The sequence below is a fragment of the Notothenia rossii genome (genome assembly GCF_949606895.1).
Source record: "Notothenia rossii genome assembly, chromosome: 5".
NCBI classification, from domain to species: domain Eukaryota; kingdom Metazoa; phylum Chordata; class Actinopteri; order Perciformes; family Nototheniidae; genus Notothenia; species Notothenia rossii.
Genome location: NC_136903.1, coordinates 24269800 through 24293526, shown reverse-complemented (window position 1 = coordinate 24293526; position 23727 = coordinate 24269800). Strand labels below are relative to the sequence as shown.

Sequence of the window (23727 nt, the reverse complement as noted above, 5' to 3'; positions counted from 1 at the left end):
GGGATCTGTTTTTTAAACAGTCTGAATGAAACGGCAGCTCTCAGCTGTGTATTTACACAACTAATGGCCCATCAAGCACAGCTCTCCCCCCCTCGCCCCCTGATCTTTCTTCTACAGCAGCTAAATTAACTGTAGGTTACTCTGAGTGACAAGTTTACAGTTAGTGACAACACCATAAAAGCTGGTGGGTTGAAAGTAATACGGGAGGTAAAAATAACTAGAATAAATGTGATTTATTTATTGTGGCTTTTATGTTTATAGGTATAAAATGTTATATAATTCAGGCTTATAATGCACCCTTCTCTAAAAGCCTTCAACAATGACAATATTCATAGTAATTTAATAAATCCTTCCAACACACATTGTAAAAAATAGCCTACTGTAAGTTAAGAAATCATTCCAATATGTACATCTTCTGATGTAACAACAATAACAGTAGTAATATTCATCCCGCTTTCGTCTCATTAGTATGCATACAAAGTGACAGGTCACACCTCCCCATTATGCAAATGAGCTAAGTCCCGCCTCCCTTTGTTCAAGGTGTGAGATCCCAAGTAGGTGTGATATCCCAAGTAGGTGTGAGATCCGTCGATAGGAGGGGGGTGATGTGTATTCACAGGTGTGAAAAGCCCCCACTGTTGCGCCTTATGGTGTATAATAAAAAAGGTTTCAATCACATTAGTATGCATAAAAAGTGACAGGTGGTCCCGCCCCCAAGTCTAATAAAACAAAATGCCGCTTCCATCACATTAGTATGCATAAAAGTGACAGAAGGGTCCGCCCCAATTATGTGATGTCAGAAGACCGAGGGGGTGGAGTGAGATAAAAAAAAAAGAACCCCGTGCAGATAAAAAGCCAGTCATTTCCAATCATCAAGTCATCTTTCCAAAAAGAAAAAATGGCCAAGAGACGCCTCGATATGGGTTTAATCAGCGAGACGCCTGTGACAACTTACCGCCATCCGTCCGGAGCGCCAATCAAGAAACGGATGCAGTATCTGTGCCGGGTTCAAACACCTCCGGTCGAAGATCTTGAAGAGAAATGGCTTCTGGAAAATGAACATGTTTGGGGATACGTATTCAACTATATGGCGAATGAACTGCATTTCTACAATCTGAAGAATGGAGAAACGTATGGACCCCACAGTGTTAAAGCGACGTTGACCTCAACAGATTGGGCTGTGTTAACTCTGGTGTCTTCCAGAGATCTGTAAAATATACAAAATAACGTTTTATATACTTACTCTCTTGTTAAAAGGTGATGAAGTTTGTAGCGTAAGCCAGCCATCAGTGTTCTAGTTTTAAGGATCGAAGGATCCAATGTATTTTTAAATGGAGCAGAAATAGAACTAGTCTCCCAGTGCAAGTATATTGAACAGGGAGTGTCATATTGGACTCGCACTTGACTTTTTAAGAAACATATCCAGAAATTATCCAATACCATTAAATTCAACTTGCAACATTTTAAACAAATTAGACCTTTTTTTAACTGTCAATGCTGCAAAGTCATACCTCCACTGTATGATTCTATCCCACATTGAATACTGTTTTACAAACTGGTCGTTTACTTGTGCCACACACCTGAAACCCATAGAACAGCTGTTCAAGAGAGCTATCCAGGTGTTTGACAGAAAGCCACAGTCATACCACCACTGTACCATCCTTGAAAATCAAAATTCTTGAGTTTTTGACAATTTTATGTCTTTTAAAAGTATGTGTTTTAAAAAAAATAATATTTACATGGGCTGGCCCCCCTCCCCTTGGGGGAATTCATCCACAGAAAACACACTGGACGCAGCACTAGGTCAGAAACCAGAGGAGACAGTGAAGTCCACCACAGACGGACCACCTTTAGACAAAATGTCCTCTCCATTGAAGGCAGCTCATTGTGGAATAGCCCCCCCCCAACTGAGATACGGGATTGTCCCACTCTCAATAGTTTTAAAGGTCAACTTAAAGAATGGTTGAGCAACAAACAGACGTGTAATCACCGCTAAATAAATGCACTTTAACACAGGGGTATCTCCTCTTGCACTTTATGTAGCGCTTTTATCTTATCTTGCACTTTATATATCATAGCTGCTACATTGTACTGCCATGTGGTCAATGCTTGTATGCTGCTCATGCTCTTTCTGCATATCATGTATTTATTTTTGCTGTATATATATATATATATATATATATATATATATGTAACCGGCTGTGTCTGACTCTGCGTTGTGTTGTGTAGAAAGACGACGACCCAGACGTGTAGCTTCATTCAGGATGTACATTTATTTTCACTCCTGACGAAACAGCGACAGAAAGAAAACATTTCTCCAGTCAGTACTCTCTTTAACGTGCCCCTCTCCCACAGAGATCAGTATCAAAAAGGCATAACGTAAAAAGTAACACAACATACCTGACGAAACAGCGACAGAAAGAAAACATTTCTCCAGTCAGTACTCTCTTTAACGTGCCCCTATACAAATTAAACAACACAGAAATACATTGTGAACACCCGTGAGACACTACAACAAAAATAAGTAATAAAAAGTAACTTAAATTGCATAAAGTCGACACTAAAACACGGAAATTGCTTCTGGCTGAAGAGCCGCCTACCTCTCCCACAGAGATCAGTATCAAAAGGGGAGAACGATGCATGAACCCCGCGAAAAAAAGGGGAACAGTGTCACATACATAAGGAACGTAGGGGTACACGCTAAAATTATAGTTCCACATACTGATGTGAGTCCTACTGCGTCAGGTATTAACACAAGATGAAACAAGAATAAACACAGATTTTGTGTAATTATATAGACATATTTACATAATATATTATATACAAATGAGACATAACTGTCCCTGTTACACTCACCCCGCTAGAATTATGCAAAATTCTGGGTCGCAAAACAATCCACATATAAACACACTGGCCATTACAACAAGCAACAAAACCATATGAAACAGCAATAAGAGCTTCCTACCTAAAGGATAAGAGAATGAGGGACTCGCTTGGGCCCAGCAAGAACCCACAGTACTCTACAGACAAGGTGAGGTGCAGTTTACACCCCACACCCTGGCCAAACGATGTGGATGAGCGAAAAATAAAATAAAAAAAGGCTCAATACAGCAGTATATCACCAGAGCACAAATAATGGCTAACACGCCACATTTCACACATTAATAACAGCACGCGGCCTTATCTCAACCCTCAAGAAGGGACTCAAGTTGTGCCATGGACTCAATGAAGCGGCGCACAGGTCTAATGACTCTGCCGAATCGTGAGGTAACCTGGCCATCTACATGTGATGCTTGACGCTTATTGGCAGGGGGCCGTTGTGGCAGAGGAGCTGGGAAAGCCATTGGGGTCTCTACAGCTGTTGCAGGGTCACTAGAAACGGGGGTGACCAACACAGAAGGAGGTGGTGGGTGGTCTGGATGAACAGAGTCATCAAAAGGGGACTGCTCAAGGACCCATGAGGCGGTGCGGCCATCCTCCCCGTCAACATCCGAGAGGGAACCAGCTAGGGATGGCCCAGCTGTTGCAGCTGCTGTGTCTAACTCGGACACCTCTGTCCCATGCCAATCAGATGCCGGAGCGGTATCGGTCATGCTAGGGGTAGGTGCGGGCACAGGAGCATCATCTTCACCATCCGAGGCCTCCTCCAGCGGAAGGAAGTTGACTTGCAGCAGCAGGTTTCGGTGAACAACACGCTCATGTCCCTCTGGATCCCTGATCCGGTAGATATGGAGGGCTGGTTTTGAGGCCACCACAGTGTGCACAACAGGCATCCACTTGTCAGAAAGCTTGCATTTTCCCTTGGCGCCTTTGTTCGCCAGCAGCACCTGGTCACCGACAGACAGAGGTTGGCCCCTGACCCGTTTGTTATACTGGTCACTCTGATGTCTCTGCTCCGCTGTGCAGTTTTTCTGGGCCAGTGCCATGGCACAGTGCAGGTCTTCCAAGAGGGATTTCACGTAGGCATTGTAGTCACACACAGTCACATCATGAAGTACATTCCTGAACAGAAGGTCCACTGGCAGCCTTGGGATTCTCCCGAACATCAAATAGAAGGGCGCGAACCCAGTGGTCTCATGGACAGTGCAATTGTACACGAAAGTCATTGTCTGTATTATCTGCGGCCACTTCTGTTTGGAGCGAAGTGGTAGAGACCTCAACATGTTGCCCAGGGTGCGGTTGAACCTCTCTGTGCCGCCGTTCCCCATAGGGTGGTAAGGTGTGGTGTGGGACTTGTCAACCCCTGACAACTGCAAGAGCTCAGCAATCAGCTCACTTTCAAAGTTTGCTCCCTGGTCAGAATGAAGGCGCTGAGGGAAGCCATAAACACAGAAAAAGTTGTCCCACAGCTTCTTGGCTACTCTCTTAGCTGTCTGATCCTGGCAGGGGAAAGCATGTGCCAACTTTGTATAGTGATCGGTGATCACAAGAACATCCACAGACTTGTTGTGACGGTCTTCAGCTGACCAGAAGTCGATGCACACAAGCTCCAGAGGGGCAGAGGTCTTAATGCTCTCCAGTGGGGCTCTTGCGGAAGGTTCAGGAGTCTTGCTGAGAACACATCTGTGGCAGTGCTTCACATGATTGCGGACATCCTTCTCCATGTCGTACCAGAAGAAACGCTGGCGGGCCAGAGACAGTGTGCGGGGCTGACCTTGATGGCCAGCATGGTCGTGAACACCAGATAATGCATCTGCCTTTAGCGACTCCGGCACCACGAACTGGGACCTCTTCTGTCTAGTCAAGGGATCTTTCGTGACCCTGTAGAGGACGCCATTCAGAAGAGTCAGTTTATCCCACTGCTTCAAGACTCTCAGAGTCGGCTGACTCTCATTGTAGCGTTCCCGTCTGGAAGGCCTGCGCTTCCTGTCGACATAGAGAGCGACCCTGGAAATTACTGGGTCCTGTTGCTGGTGTGACTGCAGCTCAGAAAGAGATAGGGAATGCAACGTGTCCTGGCCAGGTGGTTCAAAGGTGGTGAGGTGATCAACCAGGGAGGCTGCACGCTCCCTAGGAGCAGAGTCCCACTCGTCCAAGGAGGAAAGAAGAGAAGAGACCTCATCCTCAGACATTGAACCTTCAATGGCGTCAGAGTGAGATGGACCCTCCAGTGACTGTGGTTGGCAGGTGAGGCGGAAGGCATCTTGCACAGACCCATCACTGACGTCACAGACCTGGTCCAGTAGCTCCAAGTAGGGTTCACGCAGCAACCGTTCCCTCAAAGGTTTCACGAAAGGGTCTCTGCTGAGGGCATCCGCCACCACGTTCAACCTGCCGGGAATATGTTTGATTTCGAAGGAATACGGAGCCAACTTAGCAACCCACCGCTGCTCACAGGCGTCAAGTTTCGGCTTGGTCATGATATATGTGAGAGGATTGTTATCTGACCAGACGGTGAATCTGTGACCCTTGAGCCAGTGGCTAAACTTCTCACAAACCGCCCACTTTAGAGCCAAGAACTCCAGTCTGTGTGCAGGATAATTGAGCTGGCTGCGACTGAGAGTTTTGCTTGCAAAGGCGATGGGTCTTGCCTTCTCCTCACCAGCAGAAATTTGGGACAGTACAGCACCCAGACCATCAAGGGAAGCATCGGTGGAGAGGATGAAAGGCCTATCAAAGTCTGGGTGTGCCAGCACCACGCTGTTGAGGAGTGCGTGTCTCAGATCATCAAATGCCTTCTCACAGGCAGGGGTCCAATCCTGAGGAGTCAGTTCTCGAAAGGTGCCAGCTCTTCTCCGACCGAAAGAGCCCTTGGCTTTCCTCTTCTGCCCTGCAGTTAAGGCGTAGAGTGGCTTTGCGATGGAAGAACAGCCAGGAATGAAGTGTTGATAATACAGCACCATCCCGAGGAAAGACCTGACCTTCCGCTGAGATGGGGTGCAACCGTCGTCGTTCATGAGATCCTCCTTCCCGAAAGCTGAGATGACCCTCACCTTCTCTTGGTCGACTGAGACGCCACTGCTGTCTATCACGTGACCCAGAAACCCCACAGTCCTGCGAAGGAAGTAGCACTTCTTCTGAGACAGCTTCAGGTTGTTGGCTCTGAGCCGCGAGAAGACAGTCTCCAGCCGTTTCAGGGCTTCCTCCTCGGATGGAGCAAAGACAAGCAGGTCGTCCAAATAACAGAGGAGGCTGGAGAAGTTCAAATCACCAAACACACTCATCATCATCCGCATAAAGGACGCGGGACTGTTGCAAAGACCTTGGGGAAGTCTGTTGTACTCATACAGGCCTAAGGGTGTTGTGAATGCCGAGTACTTCCTGTCAGACTCATGGAGGGGGATGTTGTAGAACCCCGATGTGAGATCCATGGTGCTGAAAAAGGCGTTTCCACCAAGGGCAGCAAGACAGTCGGCCTGGTGAGGCAGCGGGTGGGCGTCCTTGACGGTCTTGGCATTAAGCCAGCGAAAGTCAGTGCAGATCCTTAACTCTCCTGACTTCTTCCAGACAAGGACCAGCGGCGATGCATACTCACTGACTGATTTACTGATGATGCCTTTCAACTCCATCTCAGACAGCACCTCTCTCAGTTTGTGATAGTGTGCTGGAGGGACACGGCGATAGGGTAGCCTGAAGGGGTGATCATCAGTGAGATGAATCCGGTGGACGAACTCTTTCGCTTCCCCACAGTCCAGCTTGTCTTTGGAGAAGACATCCTGGTAAGTGAGCAACAGTTCAGAGAGTCTCTTTTTCCATTCATCTGACACCGCACAGCCTTCGAGGTCGATGTCTGCCAATCCACAGTCTTTAAGCTGCTGAGTGTGGGTAGAGCTGGCATCTGAGTTGGGAGGAGGGTCAGCTGCCTGACTGGTCTGTGGCCTATTCACACCCTGAGAGAGGGGAAGGTCTTCCATCGCGACACAAGTAAACACATCGGCCACTTTAGCATTGCGGCGTAGTGTCACGGGACTCTTGGTTGGGTTAAGGACCTTCATAGGGACCCAACGATCTCCCCACATGGGTGCCACAACCCGTCCCACAATAATGTCTTTGGGGGCTGAACGGGAGGAGGTGGGCTCCACAATGACAGTGCTCCCAGGGGACACAGGAACACTGCCAGGTAGCTTTCCCCACACCAGATACTCCTTCTGTGGTGCTAGAGTGATAGCTTGCCGTAGCTTGACCGTGCCAACCTTGTCAGGCAGTTCAGGACCAGACCAACGAGTGATGCAGCTGAGCAACTGAAGAAACTGCTCACAGTCGGGGTCTGAGGTGTTGGACTGGATGAGCTCCCAGTACTTCTCATCAGACTTCATCCTCTGTAATATGGGCCTGATGACGTTGCTACCAATAATGAGTTCGTCTCTCTGCCCTGGGACAAGGAAAGTTGGCACAATGAATTTAGAACCGTAAACCTCAATCTCCAGGTCATAGATACATCTGGGTTGTGTCATAAGGCCACCACAGCCAACTAGGACCACCTTCTCTGGCACAGGCTGAGGACAAGGGAGGACACCAGCAGCTCTAAGATTGGACTCTGCCTCTTCGCTGAGTGTGCATGACATGCTCCCTGAATCAAGCATCCCCCTTAAAGTTGACTGACCCCCTACTAACACTGGGGTATAAAACAAGTCATTGGCTCCTTCAACTCTATGTGAACCCACAGCAATCACAGTTTTGTCATCAGGAAGATTACTACAGCAGTTCACATATGTTGATCTTAAGTCATTTTCCTCACTGAGGGTGTCACTAGTGCCGCCCATGCTATCCCTCTCACTGCACGGGCGGGCTAGTTTAAACCAGCATTGGAGGGAGAAGGTGGCATGGCTGAGGAAGGAGAGGCCTGTGGGCACTGATTTCTTATGTGACCAGGACTGAAGCAGTTAAGGCATAATCTGTAAAGCCTGCAGTGTGCATGGGTTGAATGGTCCCTGGAGCCACAAACCTTGCATGGAAAGGACTCAGATGCCTGCTGGTAACGGGGTCGACCATTCTGACGGTGGACTTGTTGGTGGTTGCCTGGCTGACCATTCTGACGGTGGGCTTGTTGGTGGTTACCTGGCTGATGGTAGTCTGGCCTTTGACTGGTTGTAAGGGAAGCGTTGCACATAGCCAGAACTCTGTCAAACATTGCAACTACCTGTTGAACACCAGCGTCGGTAGTAGGTGGGTTGACGGTGGTAGGGGCTGGGTCAGAGACAGCAGAGAGAGGCAGGGATAAGGGGGAAACTTGGGGACTCACCCTAGCATGGTCTGGCTGAGGCTGACTGTAAGCAAGGGCAGTGGCCGGTAGAGAGTTGGGAGGGGGGTCTGGTTGGTGCGCTAATGAGGCCTGAGACATCCCCAGATTGACAGGGCGAAAAGAATCAGTCACAGGGCTCTGACTATAAACTGACAGACCCACCACATTATGAGACTGCGCTGCTGTTTTTCTCACATTTCTCATATGGGCGTCCAGACGCTCCTGAACCTCAGCCGTGTTCCACCGCTCAGGTGCCTTCAGTTGGAATGATATGGCGAGACTGGGGTCAGGACAGTGATTAATGAACATCAAGACCACTTCTGCACTGGGGTCATCTACACATTTACCTCGCCTCCGGAGGCACTCGTCCGCAGCATCTATTGACTTGTTAAGGCGTATCCAATAGTCCATAGCACTTTCACCAGCACGTGGAACAGTGCCGTAAAAATCTTTCATGGGCAAGTTAGAGTATGACAGCTCACTAAAGTTACCCTTTAATATGTCAAACACAGCTGTGGGCAGGTCGGTCGCACTCAAGTCAGGTCGGCTGCGGATTGACACTTTCACCACATCCCTGGCTTTACCTGTTAGTCTTGACATAATCAGATCAAACCTTTCTACGTGAGTGTCACATTTCACTCTATTCAGGTAACATCTCATCATGTCCTCCCATTCATGAATAGAAAATACATCAGCACGATCACCCCTGAAGTAAGGCGGAGCCTTGGTGTCTGACTGCACCACAACCTTCAATTGAGACAAATCAGCCTGGTGGGACGGGTGTGGATTGGTGGGAGACTGAGGCTGGGCAGCACTGGGCTGGTGCATGGTGCTTGATATGTTCTCACCTATCTGTTTAGCCAAACTTGTTATCATTTCCCCAAAAACTTCAACAGATACTACTTGTGTAAGTTTACGGTCTGGCTGCATAATAGGTGTGGAGCTTGCAGCAGGTATTAATGTCGGGTTGAAATCACTAGCGAACCCAAATCTTTCACTACCTTTAAGTCGCTGGCCCCTCCCCAACCCAAATGTGACATCATGCCCACTAACATCCATATTGTTAATGACAACAACAAAAAAATCCCACAAAGCAATCAAAACACAGTTTAAAGCCACCCACAAGAGATAAAACACTAAAATAAAATAAAATGATAAAACACAGATAGACAGATATACTCAGTGATAAGTGTCCTCTCAGACTCAGTGCATCTCTCAATTTGAATATGTACACTGTCCCTTTAACGCACCTGCGGTCGCAGCAAGAGAGGGGGAAAAAAAAAACACACACTCCAGTCTTTCCTTCTTCCCGCCGGTGGGCAGTAGCTTTACCCCGGGGACCAGACGGCGCTGGTCGCGGATACAACGGGTCGTCACGGCACCAAGTGTAACCGGCTGTGTCTGACTCTGCGTTGTGTTGTGTAGAAAGACGACGACCCAGACGTGTAGCTTCATTCAGGATGTACATTTATTTTCACTCCTGACGAAACAGCGACAGAAAGAAAACATTTCTCCAGTCAGTACTCTCTTTAACGTGCCCCTCTCCCACAGAGATCAGTATCAAAAAGGCATAACGTAAAAAGTAACACAACATACCTGACGAAACAGCGACAGAAAGAAAACATTTCTCCAGTCAGTACTCTCTTTAACGTGCCCCTATACAAATTAAACAACACAGAAATACATTGTGAACACCCGTGAGACACTACAACAAAAATAAGTAATAAAAAGTAACTTAAATTGCATAAAGTCGACACTAAAACACGGAAATTGCTTCTGGCTGAAGAGCCGCCTACCTCTCCCACAGAGATCAGTATCAAAAGGGGAGAACGATGCATGAACCCCGCGAAAAAAAGGGGAACAGTGTCACATACATAAGGAACGTAGGGGTACACGCTAAAATTATAGTTCCACATACTGATGTGAGTCCTACTGCGTCAGGTATTAACACAAGATGAAACAAGAATAAACACAGATTTTGTGTAATTATATAGACATATTTACATAATATATTATATACAAATGAGACATAACTGTCCCTGTTACATATATATATATATATATATATATAAATGTCATGTTCTTATATGCTGTATGTGACGGGACTATAGATGGAAATTAGCTCAAAGCTAAAATCCGGCTCATTTACACTTGTAAGCATTATTTTTGTTTTAAAGTGTTCATCAATGTGCACTACGGTAGCCCTGAAGAAAATTAAACATTAAAATTAGGGCCGGGACTCGATTAAAAAAATTAATCTAATTAATTAGAGGTTTTGTAATTAATTAATCGACATTAATCGCATTTTTAATCGCATATAAATATTTGACCTGAGAACAGTGACAAGATGTCAATAAAGAGTGCCGTCACACAGAGTTAATTTGAATTGCTTACCGAGGTCCAATGATCCCCAGTCAGGGCAACACATTCGGCTTTCTCCAATAAATTCTCTTCATCTTCCTTTTCATTTTCATAAAGCTGCTGGATTCTTTTTGTCACTGTCTTTCTGCATGGCAGCTCATATGTTGTGTCAGACGATGCAATCTGTAGTACCTTTTGCAGCCCCTTCTCTTCTACCACTTCAAGTGGTCTACAGTCGAGTGCAATCCAGTGAGCTGGTTATTTTTTCAGACGTGGACTTAGTTATCCTGGCCCTGAAACCAGTCATCTGGTTGAGTGTGGGTCATACTTGTCAACCCTCCCGATTTTCGCGGGAGACTCCCGATTTCACTGCCCTCTCCCGGTTTCCTCCCGGGGTCATATTTCTCCCGCATTTCTCCCGATTTCTGACAAAATCAGATTTACACACGACTGTTTCCACTCTGACTTTAATACAGCTACACCATTGTTTGGTTTCCATGGTAACAAATCTCTTTAGTAGCGCGCGCAACTCAAAGTCTGAGAGGGTGAGGCAGATATTCACAGAAAACAGAAGACGAATCGACAACTACTCTACTCTCTGCTCACTCCAGTCCTGTAAAATGCAGGTCCAGTCCACACATATGCTCAATTAAGGACGGTGCTACAGGCCGCAAGGCAGTGCACTTACAACTACAATAAGCATGTTAATGTTAATCTAACAGCTCCGGCGATCCACTAGCACCCCTGTGGTTTGTTGTTGTCTGAAGTCATGAACGTTAGTTGGTGCTCCAGTATAATCGGTACGCCTGAAACTCGTCCAGTGAGAAACGTTCCGCAGGGCAAAAATAAGTGCGATTAAAATGCGTTAATTTTTTTAACGCGTTAATGTTTGTGTAATTAATTCATCTTAATTAACGCGTTAAAGTCCCGGCCCTAATTAAAATATGTTATCGATGTCCCCATTCCCAGTTTGTTTTGGGAATAATTGCGATGTTTACTATGTTTTGGTAGCTCTTAACAAAACAGAATTTTTGTAAAAGACTGCGACTCTAAAAGGCAAGTTTGTGATTTTAACACTGTTTCAATGAAACAATACATTATACAATATTAAGACTTTTTGCCATATTTTTAACACAATCTTTTTTTTTTGTTGTAGGGCTTCAAGATATTTTGCATGTCATGCATAAACACGGTGTCATCTTTTCCTTGAAACTGACGTGCCGACCGTTTTACAAAACAAGTTATTTTTCTGCTTCTTCATCCTCTGAATTTTCCTCCCACGTCCCTCTTCCTTCAGCCAGCACAACAAGAATCATGGTGGATCTGTGAAATGAAACACCTCTTCCCAAAGCGTGACTTCCCTATTGAGAGCATGCGTCTAGGGCAGTAGGGTCTAAACCAATTGGCCAGATATAATAACATGCAGAACGTACGGTATGTTTGAAGACTAACCATTTATCCAGTTCAAGCTGTCTTTAAGATGTGACATTGCGCTCTGACTATTCCCCGTAAAATCGTGACAAACTATTTCTTATTCTTAAATTTGACCTCTTGCTGCTTGGTTGAAAATGATAGTTGAAAAATAACTTTTAAAAAAAAGACTCAAACAGCGAGGGACATTATACTGGTGAAAAAAACTCTCAATGACGATGTTCAGTAAACGATCAATGAAAATCGAAGGATCCAATATATTTCTAAATGGAGCAGAAATAGAACTAGTCTCCCAGTGCAAGTATATTAAACAGGGAGTGTCATATTGGACTCGCACTTGACTTTTTAAGAAACATATCCAGAAAGTATCCAATACCATTCAATTCAACTTGCAACATTTTAAACAAATTAGACCTTTTTCTTAACTGTCAATGCTGCAAAGTCATACCTCCACTGTATGATTCTATCCCACATTGAATACTGTTTTACAAACTGGTCGTTTGCTTGTGCCACACACCTGAAACCCATAGAACAGCTGTTCAAGAGAGCTATCCAGGTGTTTGACAGAAAGCTCTCAATAGGGAAGTCACGCTTTGGGAAGAGGTGTTTCATTTCACAGATCCACCTTGATTCTTGTTGTGCTGGCTGAAGGAAGAGGGACGGGGGAGGAAAATTCAGAGGAGGAAGAAGCAGAAAAATAACTTGTTTTGTAAAACGGTCGGCACGTCAGTTTCAAGGAAAAGGTGACACCGTGTTTATGCATGACATGCAAAATATCTTGAAGCCCTACAACCAAAAAAAAAAGATTGTGTTAAAAATATGGCAAAAAGTCGTAATATTGTATAATGTATTGTTTCATCGAAACATTGTTAAAATCACAAACTTGCCTTTTAGGGTCGCAGTCTTTTACAAAAATTCTGTTTTGTTAAAAGCTACCAAAACATAATAAACATCGCAATTATTCCCAAAACAAACTGGGAATGGGGACATCGATAACATATTTTAATTAGGGCCGGGACTTTAACGCGTTAATTAAGATGAATTAATTACACAAACATTAACGCGTTAAAAAAATTAATGCATTTTAATCGCACTTATTTTTGCCAAAACAAACTGGGAATGGGGACATCGATAAAATATTTTAATTTTTAATTTTCTTCAGGGCTACCGTAGTGCACATTGATGAACACTTTAAAACAAAAATAATGCTTACAAGTGTAAATGAGCCGGATTTCAGCTTTGAGCTAATTTCCATCTATAGTCCCGTCTAGGCCTGTCGCGATAATCGATAAATTGACTTATCGTACGATAAATAAAAATGGACTCGATAACTTTTCTGAGCTCGATAAATTGCCGTTTACATAAAGATATGACCAGCATTTTAGCCTGGAGCGCTGTGGCTGCCAGGCGCGCTGTGATGGGCGGGGCTGACGCACAGCCAGGTCAGGACACTCCGCGTGCACGTGCAGCAGCGTAGCAGCCAAATTAATAATATAGCGACAAGCGGGAGACAATGTGTGACTTACTCGCGGGGAATTTAAAGTGAAATGGAATTGGTTACAAAACCTAACTACACATCTCGATTCTCCGGTGTGGCAGTATTTTGGATTCAAACCAAATCAACGAGGCGAACCTACAGATTTGAATGAGCCGGGCGGTGTGTCGCATTGGTTTAAAAAAGGTAGTGACAAAAGCAGGCAATACCACCACTTAGAAAGCAGACTGTAAGGAACCTTAGAACGCCCTGGTTAGATGATGAGCTAAGAGAACTAATGAAACAAAGAGATGATGCAAAACTTGTAGCTATCTCATCAAGTTATGAGTCAGACGGGCACATTTATAGAAAATTGAGGAATTATGTTACAGCATTAAATAAAAAGAAAAAACGAGTGTATTATGGAAATAAAATTAAAGCTATTAATGATGATAAGAAGAAGATGTGGGATTTAGTCAATGGCATGATGGGCCGTAAGCTCAAATCCACCTCAACATATCTTGAAGTGGAAGGGACATTTTTGACTAAACCGGTACAAATTGCTAATTATTTAAATGATTATTTTCTTGATAAAGTGGATACTTTGAGGAGAGATATGAAGCAACCTATTAACAGGAACTCCACTTTTCTAATAAATGATTTAATCATGGAAAATAAGAATTGTAAATTTAAAATAGAGAAAGTGTCAATTGCAGATGTTGAATGTCTACTAGGTAAATGTAATGATAAACCACCGGGTGTTGATAATCTAGATGGTAAATTTCTTAGATATGTTGCTAATTTGGTTGCGGAGCCTATCTGCCATATCATCAATGTAAGTATTGAAAAGTGTATTTGCCCACAGGCATGGAAAATAGCAAAAATTATTCCACTTGCAAAAAATCCAGCTGGATCATTTTCTGGAACAAATAGTCGCCCGATAAGTTTATTACCAGCGTTAGGAAAGATAATGGAGAGAATAATGTTTAATCAAATACAGAAATACTTTGAAGGTAACAATCTTAATACTGCTTATCAACATGCCTACAGACCGGGCCATTCCACATGCACTGCTTTAACACAAATGACCGATGACTGGAAGGTGGAGGTAGATAATAGGAAGTTAGTGGGAACGGTACTACTTGATTTTAGTTCTGCCTTTGATGTCATCGATCATCCATTGTTGTTGAACAAGCTAGAGCAATATGGTTTTCATCTGAATGCACTGAGGTGGATAGAAAGTTATTTGACCAATCGATGTCAAACTGTTTTTTTCAATGGAAGTCTGTCAACTATTAAGAAAGTCAGTTGTGGAGTTCCTCAGGGGAGTTGTTTGGGACCACTTTTATTTTCTATTTTCACAAATGATCTACCATTGGTCTTACAGGAATCCAAAATTGTTATGTATGCAGATGACTCGACAATATATGGAGCAGGTTCATCTACAAGGGAGCTGAGTCACTGTATAAATAAGGATCTACAAATGATTTCAGAGTGGGTAATAAATAATAAGTTGGTACTTAATGCAGGAAAAACTAAATCTTTAATAATTGGGTCAAATCATCAGTTAAAATGTGAACCTAAATTGCAGTTACATTTAAACCATATTGACATTAAACAAGTCAAGGAAACTAAGTTGTTAGGGATAACTCTAGATCAAACACTGTCTTGGTCTAAACAAATTGATAATGTTGTGTGTAAAATGGGAAGGGGTGTGTCACTCGTTAAAAGAATTGTAAAACATTTGCCAATAGATGTCAGGAGACAAGTCTTGGATGCTTTGGTGCTATCACAGCTTGATTACTGTTTTGTTGTTTGGTCTAGTGCTTCAGAAAACGATTTAAATAAACTACAAGTAGCACAGAATAAGGCAGCACGATGTGTTCTGCAGTGCTCCTACAGAACCAGAGTGACTGAAATGCTGGAGACACTGAAATGGATGAGTGTTAGACAGAGGTCCATTTATTCTCTGTTAAATTTTGTAAAGAATATTACAGTGACACACTTACCACATATATTGTCACAAAAGTTCATAGCACAGTACTCTACACATAACTATCAAACCAGACATGCAATAGAAAAAAGGTTCATTTTACCCAAATCAAGATCAAATATCAGACAGAAAACAGTACTATACAGAGCAATGGTCAGCTGGAATTCGTTACCGGTCCATATCATTCAAGACAACTCAAACATACATTTCAAACATTTGCTAAAACAATATCTGAGAACTACAAATTAAATTTGAATTAAATTTGAACTGTACTTGTGGGTCAATTAGTAATTAGTAATTAGTATTATCATGTAAATTATATTGTTGGTAAAATTTTGTTTAGGTTTTGACTTGATGATGGCTAAAATGTGATGACTATTTTTTTCTGTTTTGTTTTTGCTTTCACTTCCTTACCATGCACTTTTCATGAAATGATGAGTTGTTCCGTTCTGGTTTGTATTATGTATGTTTTGTGTGGGTGAGGACCCCAGGAAGAATAGCCAATGCTCATGCTAGTGCTAATGGGGATCCTAATAAAAACTAAACTAAACTAAACCACGCATTTTAAACCACCTAAAACACAACCACCCCATTCCGTTTTTCCAGCTGGGAGCAAACACGGCAGCTGGAGATGGAGAGCCCCCGCCCGACAATGCAAACATGTTGGTGTTCCTTGCTCGAAAACTTAGAAAAACAGATTGGATATGGCCTGTTGAGGCATCTGGGTGTTTGACAGTGGACTGTACACTTGACTGTTGTTTTAAGGAGGGTTTTTTTGCTTGTGAGATAATGTGTGCTCATATTTATTTATTTATATATATATAGAGAGAGAGCTCTGTTTTCCAGCCTGACTCTATTTAATTGATTGTTTTGGTTGTGTGTGATTTAATTAATTTATTATAATTTAATTAATTTGTTTTATTTATTATATATAATTTATATATTTTAATATTATTTCACATTTCATTTGCAATGTTGAATGTTCAATAAAAAGTTATGTTTGAAAGGATGTACTTGAATTATTATTATATATTATCATTATGTCTAAAATGGTCTTAAAACGGCGCCGACAATATTATCGTTTATCGCAATAATTTCCATAAAAATTTATCGTCCAACAAAATTAATTATCGTGACAGGCCTAGTCCCGTCACATACAGCATATAAGAACATGACATTTATATATATATATATATATATATATATATATACAGCAAAAGTAAATACATGATATGCAGAAAGAGCATGAGCAGCATACAAACATTTACCACATGGCAGTACAATGTAGCAGCTATGATATATAAAGTGCAAGATAAGATAAAAGCGCTACATAAAGTGCAAGAGGAGATACCCCTGTGTTAAAGTGCATTTATTTAGTGGTGATTACACGTCTGTTTGTTGCTCAACCATTCTTTAAGTTGACCTTTAAAACTATTGAGAGTGGGACAATCCCGTATCTCAGTTTGGGGGGGGCTATTCCACAATGAGCTGCCTTTAATGGAGAGGACATTTTGTCCAAAGGTGGTCCTTCTGTGGTGGACTTCACAGTCTCCTCTGGTTTCTGACCTAGTGCTGCGTCCAGTGTGTTTTCTGTGGATGAATTCCCCCAAGGGGAGGGGGGCCAGCCCATGTAAATATTATTTTTTTAAAAACACATACTTTTAAAAGACATAAAATTGTAAAAAACTCAAGAATTGTGATTTTCAAGGATGGTACAGTGGTGGTATGACTGTGGCTTTCTGTCAAACACCTGGATAGCTCTCTTGAACAGCTGTTCTATGGGTTTCAGGTGTGTGGCACAAGCAAACGACCAGTTTGTAAAACAGTATTCAATGTGGGATAGAATCATATTGTGGAGGTATGACTTTGCAGCATTGACAGTTAAGAAAAAGGTCTAATTTGTTTAAAATGTTGCAAGTTGAATTGAATGGTATTGAATACTCTCTGGATATGTTTCTTAAAAAGTCAAGTGCGAGTCCAATATGACACTCCCTGTTCAAGATACTTGCACTGGGAGACTAGTTCTATTTCTGCTCCATTTAAAAATACATTGGATCCTTCGATCCTTAAAACTAGAACACTGATGGCTGGCTTACGCTACAAACTTCATCACCTTTTAACAAGAGAGTAAGAATATAAAACGTTATTTTGTATATTTTACACATCAGCAGAAACAGAGAGAGATGGCAGAAAGGGGGGAGACAGTCTCCCCCACTTTTACAGACACTGTGTTTTTGAGAGAACCCCTCCCCCCTGCGTCAGCAAACGGCTTGCGCGGTAATACCATCGCCCAGATGGTCCGCTTTTAGTTTCTCAGACGGTGCTTGTCAGGACTCTTTTCACTTCTGGCGGCGGGGGGATATTTCCCTCTTCTTCCTCCACATTGAGGGGTAACGGTGAAAACTCTTCTTTGATCTCGCTTTTTGTTTGCGTTTCTTTGCTTTTTGTTGTACATATCTTGTATACCGCTGGTTCCACAGTGTTTTCTTGATGCACTACTTCTTCTGATACAATGGTTGCGTGGAGATCTCTGGAAGACACCAGAGTTAACACAGCCCAATCTGTTGAGGTCAACGTCGCTTTAACACTGTGGGGTCCATACGTTTCTCTATTCTTCAGATTGTAGAAATGCAGTTCATTCGCCATATAGTTGAATACGTATCCCCAAACATGTTCATTTTCCAGAAGCCATTTCTCTTCAAGATCTTCGACCGGAGGTGTTTGAACCCGGCACAGATACTGCATCCGTTTCTAGATTGGCGCTCCGGACGGATGGCAGTAAGTTGTCACAGGCGTCTCGCTGATTAAACCCATATCGAGGCGTCTCTTGGCCATTTTTTCTTTTTGGAAAGATGACTTGATGATTGGAAATGACTGGCTTTTTATCTGCACGGGGTTCTTTTTTTTATCTCACTCCACCCCCTCGGTCTTCTGACATCACATAATTGGGGCGGACCCTTCTGTCACTTTTATGCATACTAATATGATGGAAGCGGCATTTTGTTTTATTAGACTTGGGGGCTGGCCCACCTGTCACTTTTTATGCATACTAATGTGATTGAAACCTTTTTTATTATACACCATAAGGCGCAACAGTGGGGGCTTTTCACACCTGTGAATACACATCATCCCCCTCCTATCGACGGATCTCACACCTACTTGGGATATCACACCTACTTGGCATCTCACACCTCGAACAAAGGGAGGCGGGACTTAGCTCATTTGCATAATGGGGGAGGTGTGACCTGTCAATTTTTATGCATACTAATGAGACAAAAGCGGGATGAATATTACTACTAATAACATTATAAATAGTAACATAGCTGAACATGGTATTGCACATTTAGCTTTGAGTGTTACTGACCTGCGATGTTTTTATTACATTAATTAAGGGGACTGAGGCTTTTTAACATATACAGAGCACAACTGAAACATAACATCTGAAACGATGTAACAACATATACTTTTTGGGGATGCATCTAGGGATGTGAGGAGTGAGGGACATGGCTTAGAACTGGCGTGTCGCCTACTGTCCTGCCAGTGTTGGCAGGACAGGAGAGTGTGTGCACCAGTCTGCCTTGATCTATGAATTCATGTCCGTGACACTCACTGCTGCCCACAGCTGTTTTATAGAAGGAAAACCTCCTTCACTTCATGAAAGTGTTTTAACCACACACACCTCTATACACACACACACACACACACACACACACACACACACACACACACACACACACACACACACACACACACACACACACACACACACACACACACACACACACACACTTGACATGAAATCACTGACAAATATGAATATACTGTATTCAACTTCATTAAAATGTTGAAAATGTTTTTATTGATTTAAAAAATAGGTGTATATATTGATTTAAATTGACATGCATCCGCTAAGAAAAATAGTCCGTTGTTACCGTTTTTTAAACAGTCTGAATGAAACGGCAACTCTCAGCTGTGTATTTACACAACTAATGGCCCATCAACCACTGCTCTCCCCCCTATAGCTCCCTCTATAGACAAGTTTACGCGACAAACCACGGGTAGCGCCATAACCCTACACAAATGCACTTCATTTCCGCCGGAAGTCTTTTGCACAGCGTCTGTCGGTGTAAACCGGTGTAAACAGTCAGACGGGCACTGGTGTAAACACAGCGATTTCGATGCTAACAGTGATGCTAGCTTGGGAACACGATTCTACTTCTTTGACTGGAGATGGCGTTACTCTCCCCCACCCGAATTCAGTGCAAAACTGGGAGGATAACATGACGACGTGGCCCAGCATAACGTACAGCAAAATTTGCTCCTACTTCGTTCAATCCATGGCAATAGATGGAAAAGCAATGGACAGTCTGAAGGCCTCCGAGGCATATCAATATTTGCACAGCAACAAAGTTGGTTGTGTCATGTCATACAAACATGATCGTTTTGTTTATCTAAAAGCAAAGGTAGAGCCTAGCCAGTGTTTGAACAATGCGTGGCATAATGCTTGGGTGCTGGTAACTGAAGCTGGAGAAGTCAAAACTGCGGGATGTACGTGTGTTGCTGGACCAGGGAGATCTTGTTCCCACTCAGCTGCGATCCTGTGGAAGGTAACTAGATTATTTGACCATTGTAGCCTAGGCCTATGTCTTTTGTTGTTGGTATCCGAACTACATCATAGGCTACTTGGCTAGAGTGCAAAGTGTGTGTATGCCATGATGTATTATATCATATGACATGTTTGCAGTGAACCCATTATAATATCTATGCACTGTTTTTACTCTATCTCTCTAGATAGAAAATGCTGTGAGACAGGGGAAAACCGGGCTTGCCTGCACAGACAGACAGAACCAGTGGAATGCTGGGTCTAAAAGAAATGCTGGTCAGAGGAAGATGAAGTATGTGCGCTTCAAACGACACAACAGGAAGGATCTCTACCAGCCGCCACCAACTTCACAGCCATCCTCTACCACTCCAGAACCGGCACAGGAGGTGACACTCTTTAGGACTCATGAAGAGTGGAGGAAGAACACACTTGCCTCACCAATGGCAGAACTTTTCAATTGCCCTGGGAATAGCCTCCTGCAGTTCTGCTTTAATGCTGATACCTCTTCCATCACCGAGCCAACACCATGTCCACACCTCCATCTCCTAACCCATGATGAGCACCACATACCACTGGCTTGTGTAAAATGCAGAACCTTCTATGATAAGTACATTAACATGTCCACAGCCCGGCTTGAGGAGATCGAGAAGGTTACAAAAGCACAGAGCAAAGAACAGGTCTGGCATGATGCGCGGAGAGTGCGCATCACAGCGAGCACAGCTAGAAAGGTGCCCATTCGCTCAACCACGGCGCCCGACAAGTTTTTGTCAGAACACTTACACCCATCCTTCCGTGGCAATGCTGCAACCCGTCAAGGAGCGGAGGGGGAGGAACTTGCAAGGGACTATTTGGAAACTCTGGGCAACAGCATTGAAACCAAAGGCTTAGTGGTGTGCGACAAGGATCCGTGGCTTGCAGCATCTCCCGATGGAGTGATAAACAAAGACATTCTGTTGGAGATCAAATCACCTGTGTTGGGAAACAAGTCACTTGCAGAATTTTTGGCAACAAAGAACTGTGAAATCACAACTGTGGCAAACGGAAATAGGATAGATTACCATATTGCCTGCAATGGTCCAAAAGGCTACTATATGCAGGTACAAATTGGGATGCACTGCACAGGGCTTCAGCACTCCAAGTTGGTGATCTGGAACAAAACTGAGCACCTAGAAATCGAAGTACCCTACGACCAAGACTTTGTCCAGGGGCATATCATAAGGCTGCGCACATTCTACTTTGCCCACATGCTCCCGAAGATTGTTGACGATTTTGTTGAGGGAAGGTTACAGTTCTGCAGTAAATATCTCAGCATTTTAAAACCAAAATAAACTGCCTTATTTAGGTCATGCCCACAGGAGCCAACAGTTGTCTGTTGTTTACATAATGCACAATTTACATGATCTCTTTATGCTGTGCAATATATCATATGTGCCTGTACTGTTTGAGTGAAAATAAAGTTTGATGTAATTTAATTTCATTATTGCACTGTTATTGCATTATTGCATTTCATATGTTCCTTAGAGTGCTACAATTTCTTTTAACACAGTTCATCATTCATATTAAGCTCATACTGTACATAAATAACACTGAATTAATTAATTGTTTAGAGGAAACTAAAGAAATGGCTTCAACAAGAAAGATCACATGTTTAATCCTAACAGGTATTACAAATTAAAATATAAAAGCAGCCCACACAATTACATCACTATGAAAATATTCATATATAATATTAAAAAATACAATGCATGCAGTATTTGTTGTGTTTATCTGTATTTAATGAACAACATGGCTGGGTGCTGGGTGCTGGTTTGTGGTCGTAGCACTCTCTATCTAACCACTCGTTCAGGTGCTTTCTCGAGTGTTTGCAACCAACTACCGCACACGTAGTTCCCGAACCACTTTTCTTCATGTTGTAATTGTTATATCCTCTTTGTCTCTGCGATATCAGTGCTTTGTCGGCACAACGGAGCTAGCTAGCAAAACAAACCCAGTCCGCCAAAACGGAAGTGCATTGCATCGAAGGGAGGAGTTCAGGATGTAGAGCGGAAACGGCTCAATAACTTGTGTATACAAATCAAACTGTAGACGGTGTCAAAGCACCTATTGTTTTAAATAATAGTCGGAATGTGACCTGTGAGCCTTCTGAATTACCGTGGGACAGCACATTCTAAACTAAAATGTTCAATCAATAAAGTAATATCTTATCTTATATTAATAATATCTTCATATTAATAATAATAATAAATCATACAGTATGTGTCCGAAGGGGAGCAGGAGGAAGCAAACACAAACATATACAAAAGATATACTGCATATTAAAGCAAACGATTGTAAAGGTAAAAGTATGAGCATAACAAATAAAGAAGTGTAATGTAAACATTTACATTATAATTATGATTATTTCATATATAAAGACTATATATTATTGAATTACAAGATTAGATATACTTTTGTTGATCTAAAATATTGATGTGTTCAAATGCTCTTCAAAACACAACTGAAAGTCCATGAAACTTGTCTTTCTGTATTTGTGAATGAAGCGCCATCTCCTGGTTAAAACCTGAAATTGAAAATCTGGCAACGCCCTCTTGGAAAATAGTGGGAGGGCTTAACATTCCTCAATTCTGGTCTTAGGCAGGTCGTAGGCAGGAAGCTGTAAGCTGGAGTCTGAAATGAAGTGCTACATCTGTATGTGCCCGTGCTAAATAAACACACACACACACACACACACACACACACACACACACACACACACACACACACACACACACACACACACACACACACACACACACACACACACACACACATTATTGTAGTTGAGTTTTGACAGCATCCATCAAACTAGATGTTTTGCCTTAATGGTTAATGGTTTTCTAATATTTCTGTGTTTCTGAACCACGTCTGTGTCTGCATATAATGTTCGTATTTAGTCTCCTCAGGGTTCCCGCGGGATCTTAAAAAGTCTTACATTTGATAATCTGAATGTAAGGCCTTAAAAAGGTCTTAAATATGGCCAAAAAAATAAGAAAGGTCTTAAATATGATTTAGAAGGTCTTAAAAATGATCGGATTTGAAAGGTACTTCTGTGTTTCGATAGCGTCTAAATGTGTTTTGGGGGAAGTGTCCGGGCTGCAAAGTAACCAGTACGGTAATAGCCTTTCAGTTCCCCCCAACCATTTGTATTGAATTAAATCAACATGGAACCAGTAATCACTAACTTTATTTCCCCGGCCCCTTATTGGAGAACACCCAGCTAGTAACATAGCAACCAAGCTTCAGCTTGCGGCAGTCAAAAACTCATGTATATTCAAATCTACTTACAAATTAATATGGGGAAGTGTCAGTTCAACCGTATTTGGTTGGAAAACATCGAATTTAGTGCTTGGTTGAAACCAGTGGAGGGGAACGTGTTTGAAGCCCGCCGCACCATTTGCAAAAGAAATAAGCGTTTGTTTTGCTAATGTAGCGTTAGCTAGTGCAGCGTTAGCTAGTGCAGCAGCTCCCGCAACAACACCGGGGGACCTCCGGGCGACGTTATGGTCTACATCAACCCTAAAAGCGGAGGTGCTGTAGATGCTAAATACCGTAGCTAAACACCAATCATACAATAGCAACGATGAAATAGTGTAGCCCAGTGGTTCTCAACCTGTGGTACGCATACCACTGGTGGTACGCCAGCT

General features: G+C 42.9%; 1 protein-coding gene across 3 annotated transcripts in view; it reads left to right on the top strand.

Moving 5' to 3' along the window:
• The window catches only part of cry1b (cryptochrome circadian regulator 1b), a 30316-nt gene extending 8435 nt beyond the window's left edge, over window positions 1-21881 (top strand). The window contains exons 1-2 of one of the 3 annotated variants that reach the window (XM_079679994.1): window positions 19468-20048; window positions 20237-21877. In XM_079679994.1, the coding sequence (XP_079536120.1) occupies window positions 19988-20048; window positions 20237-21372 (1197 nt within the window). In that variant the 5' untranslated portion in view covers window positions 19468-19987 and the 3' untranslated portion in view covers window positions 21373-21877. Of the gene's footprint in view, window positions 1-19467; window positions 20049-20232 lie in introns of those variants that run through there. The other 2 variants (XM_079679992.1, XM_079679993.1) reach the window with 2 other exon arrangements.
• The last annotated feature ends 1846 nt before the right edge of the window (window positions 21882-23727 follow it).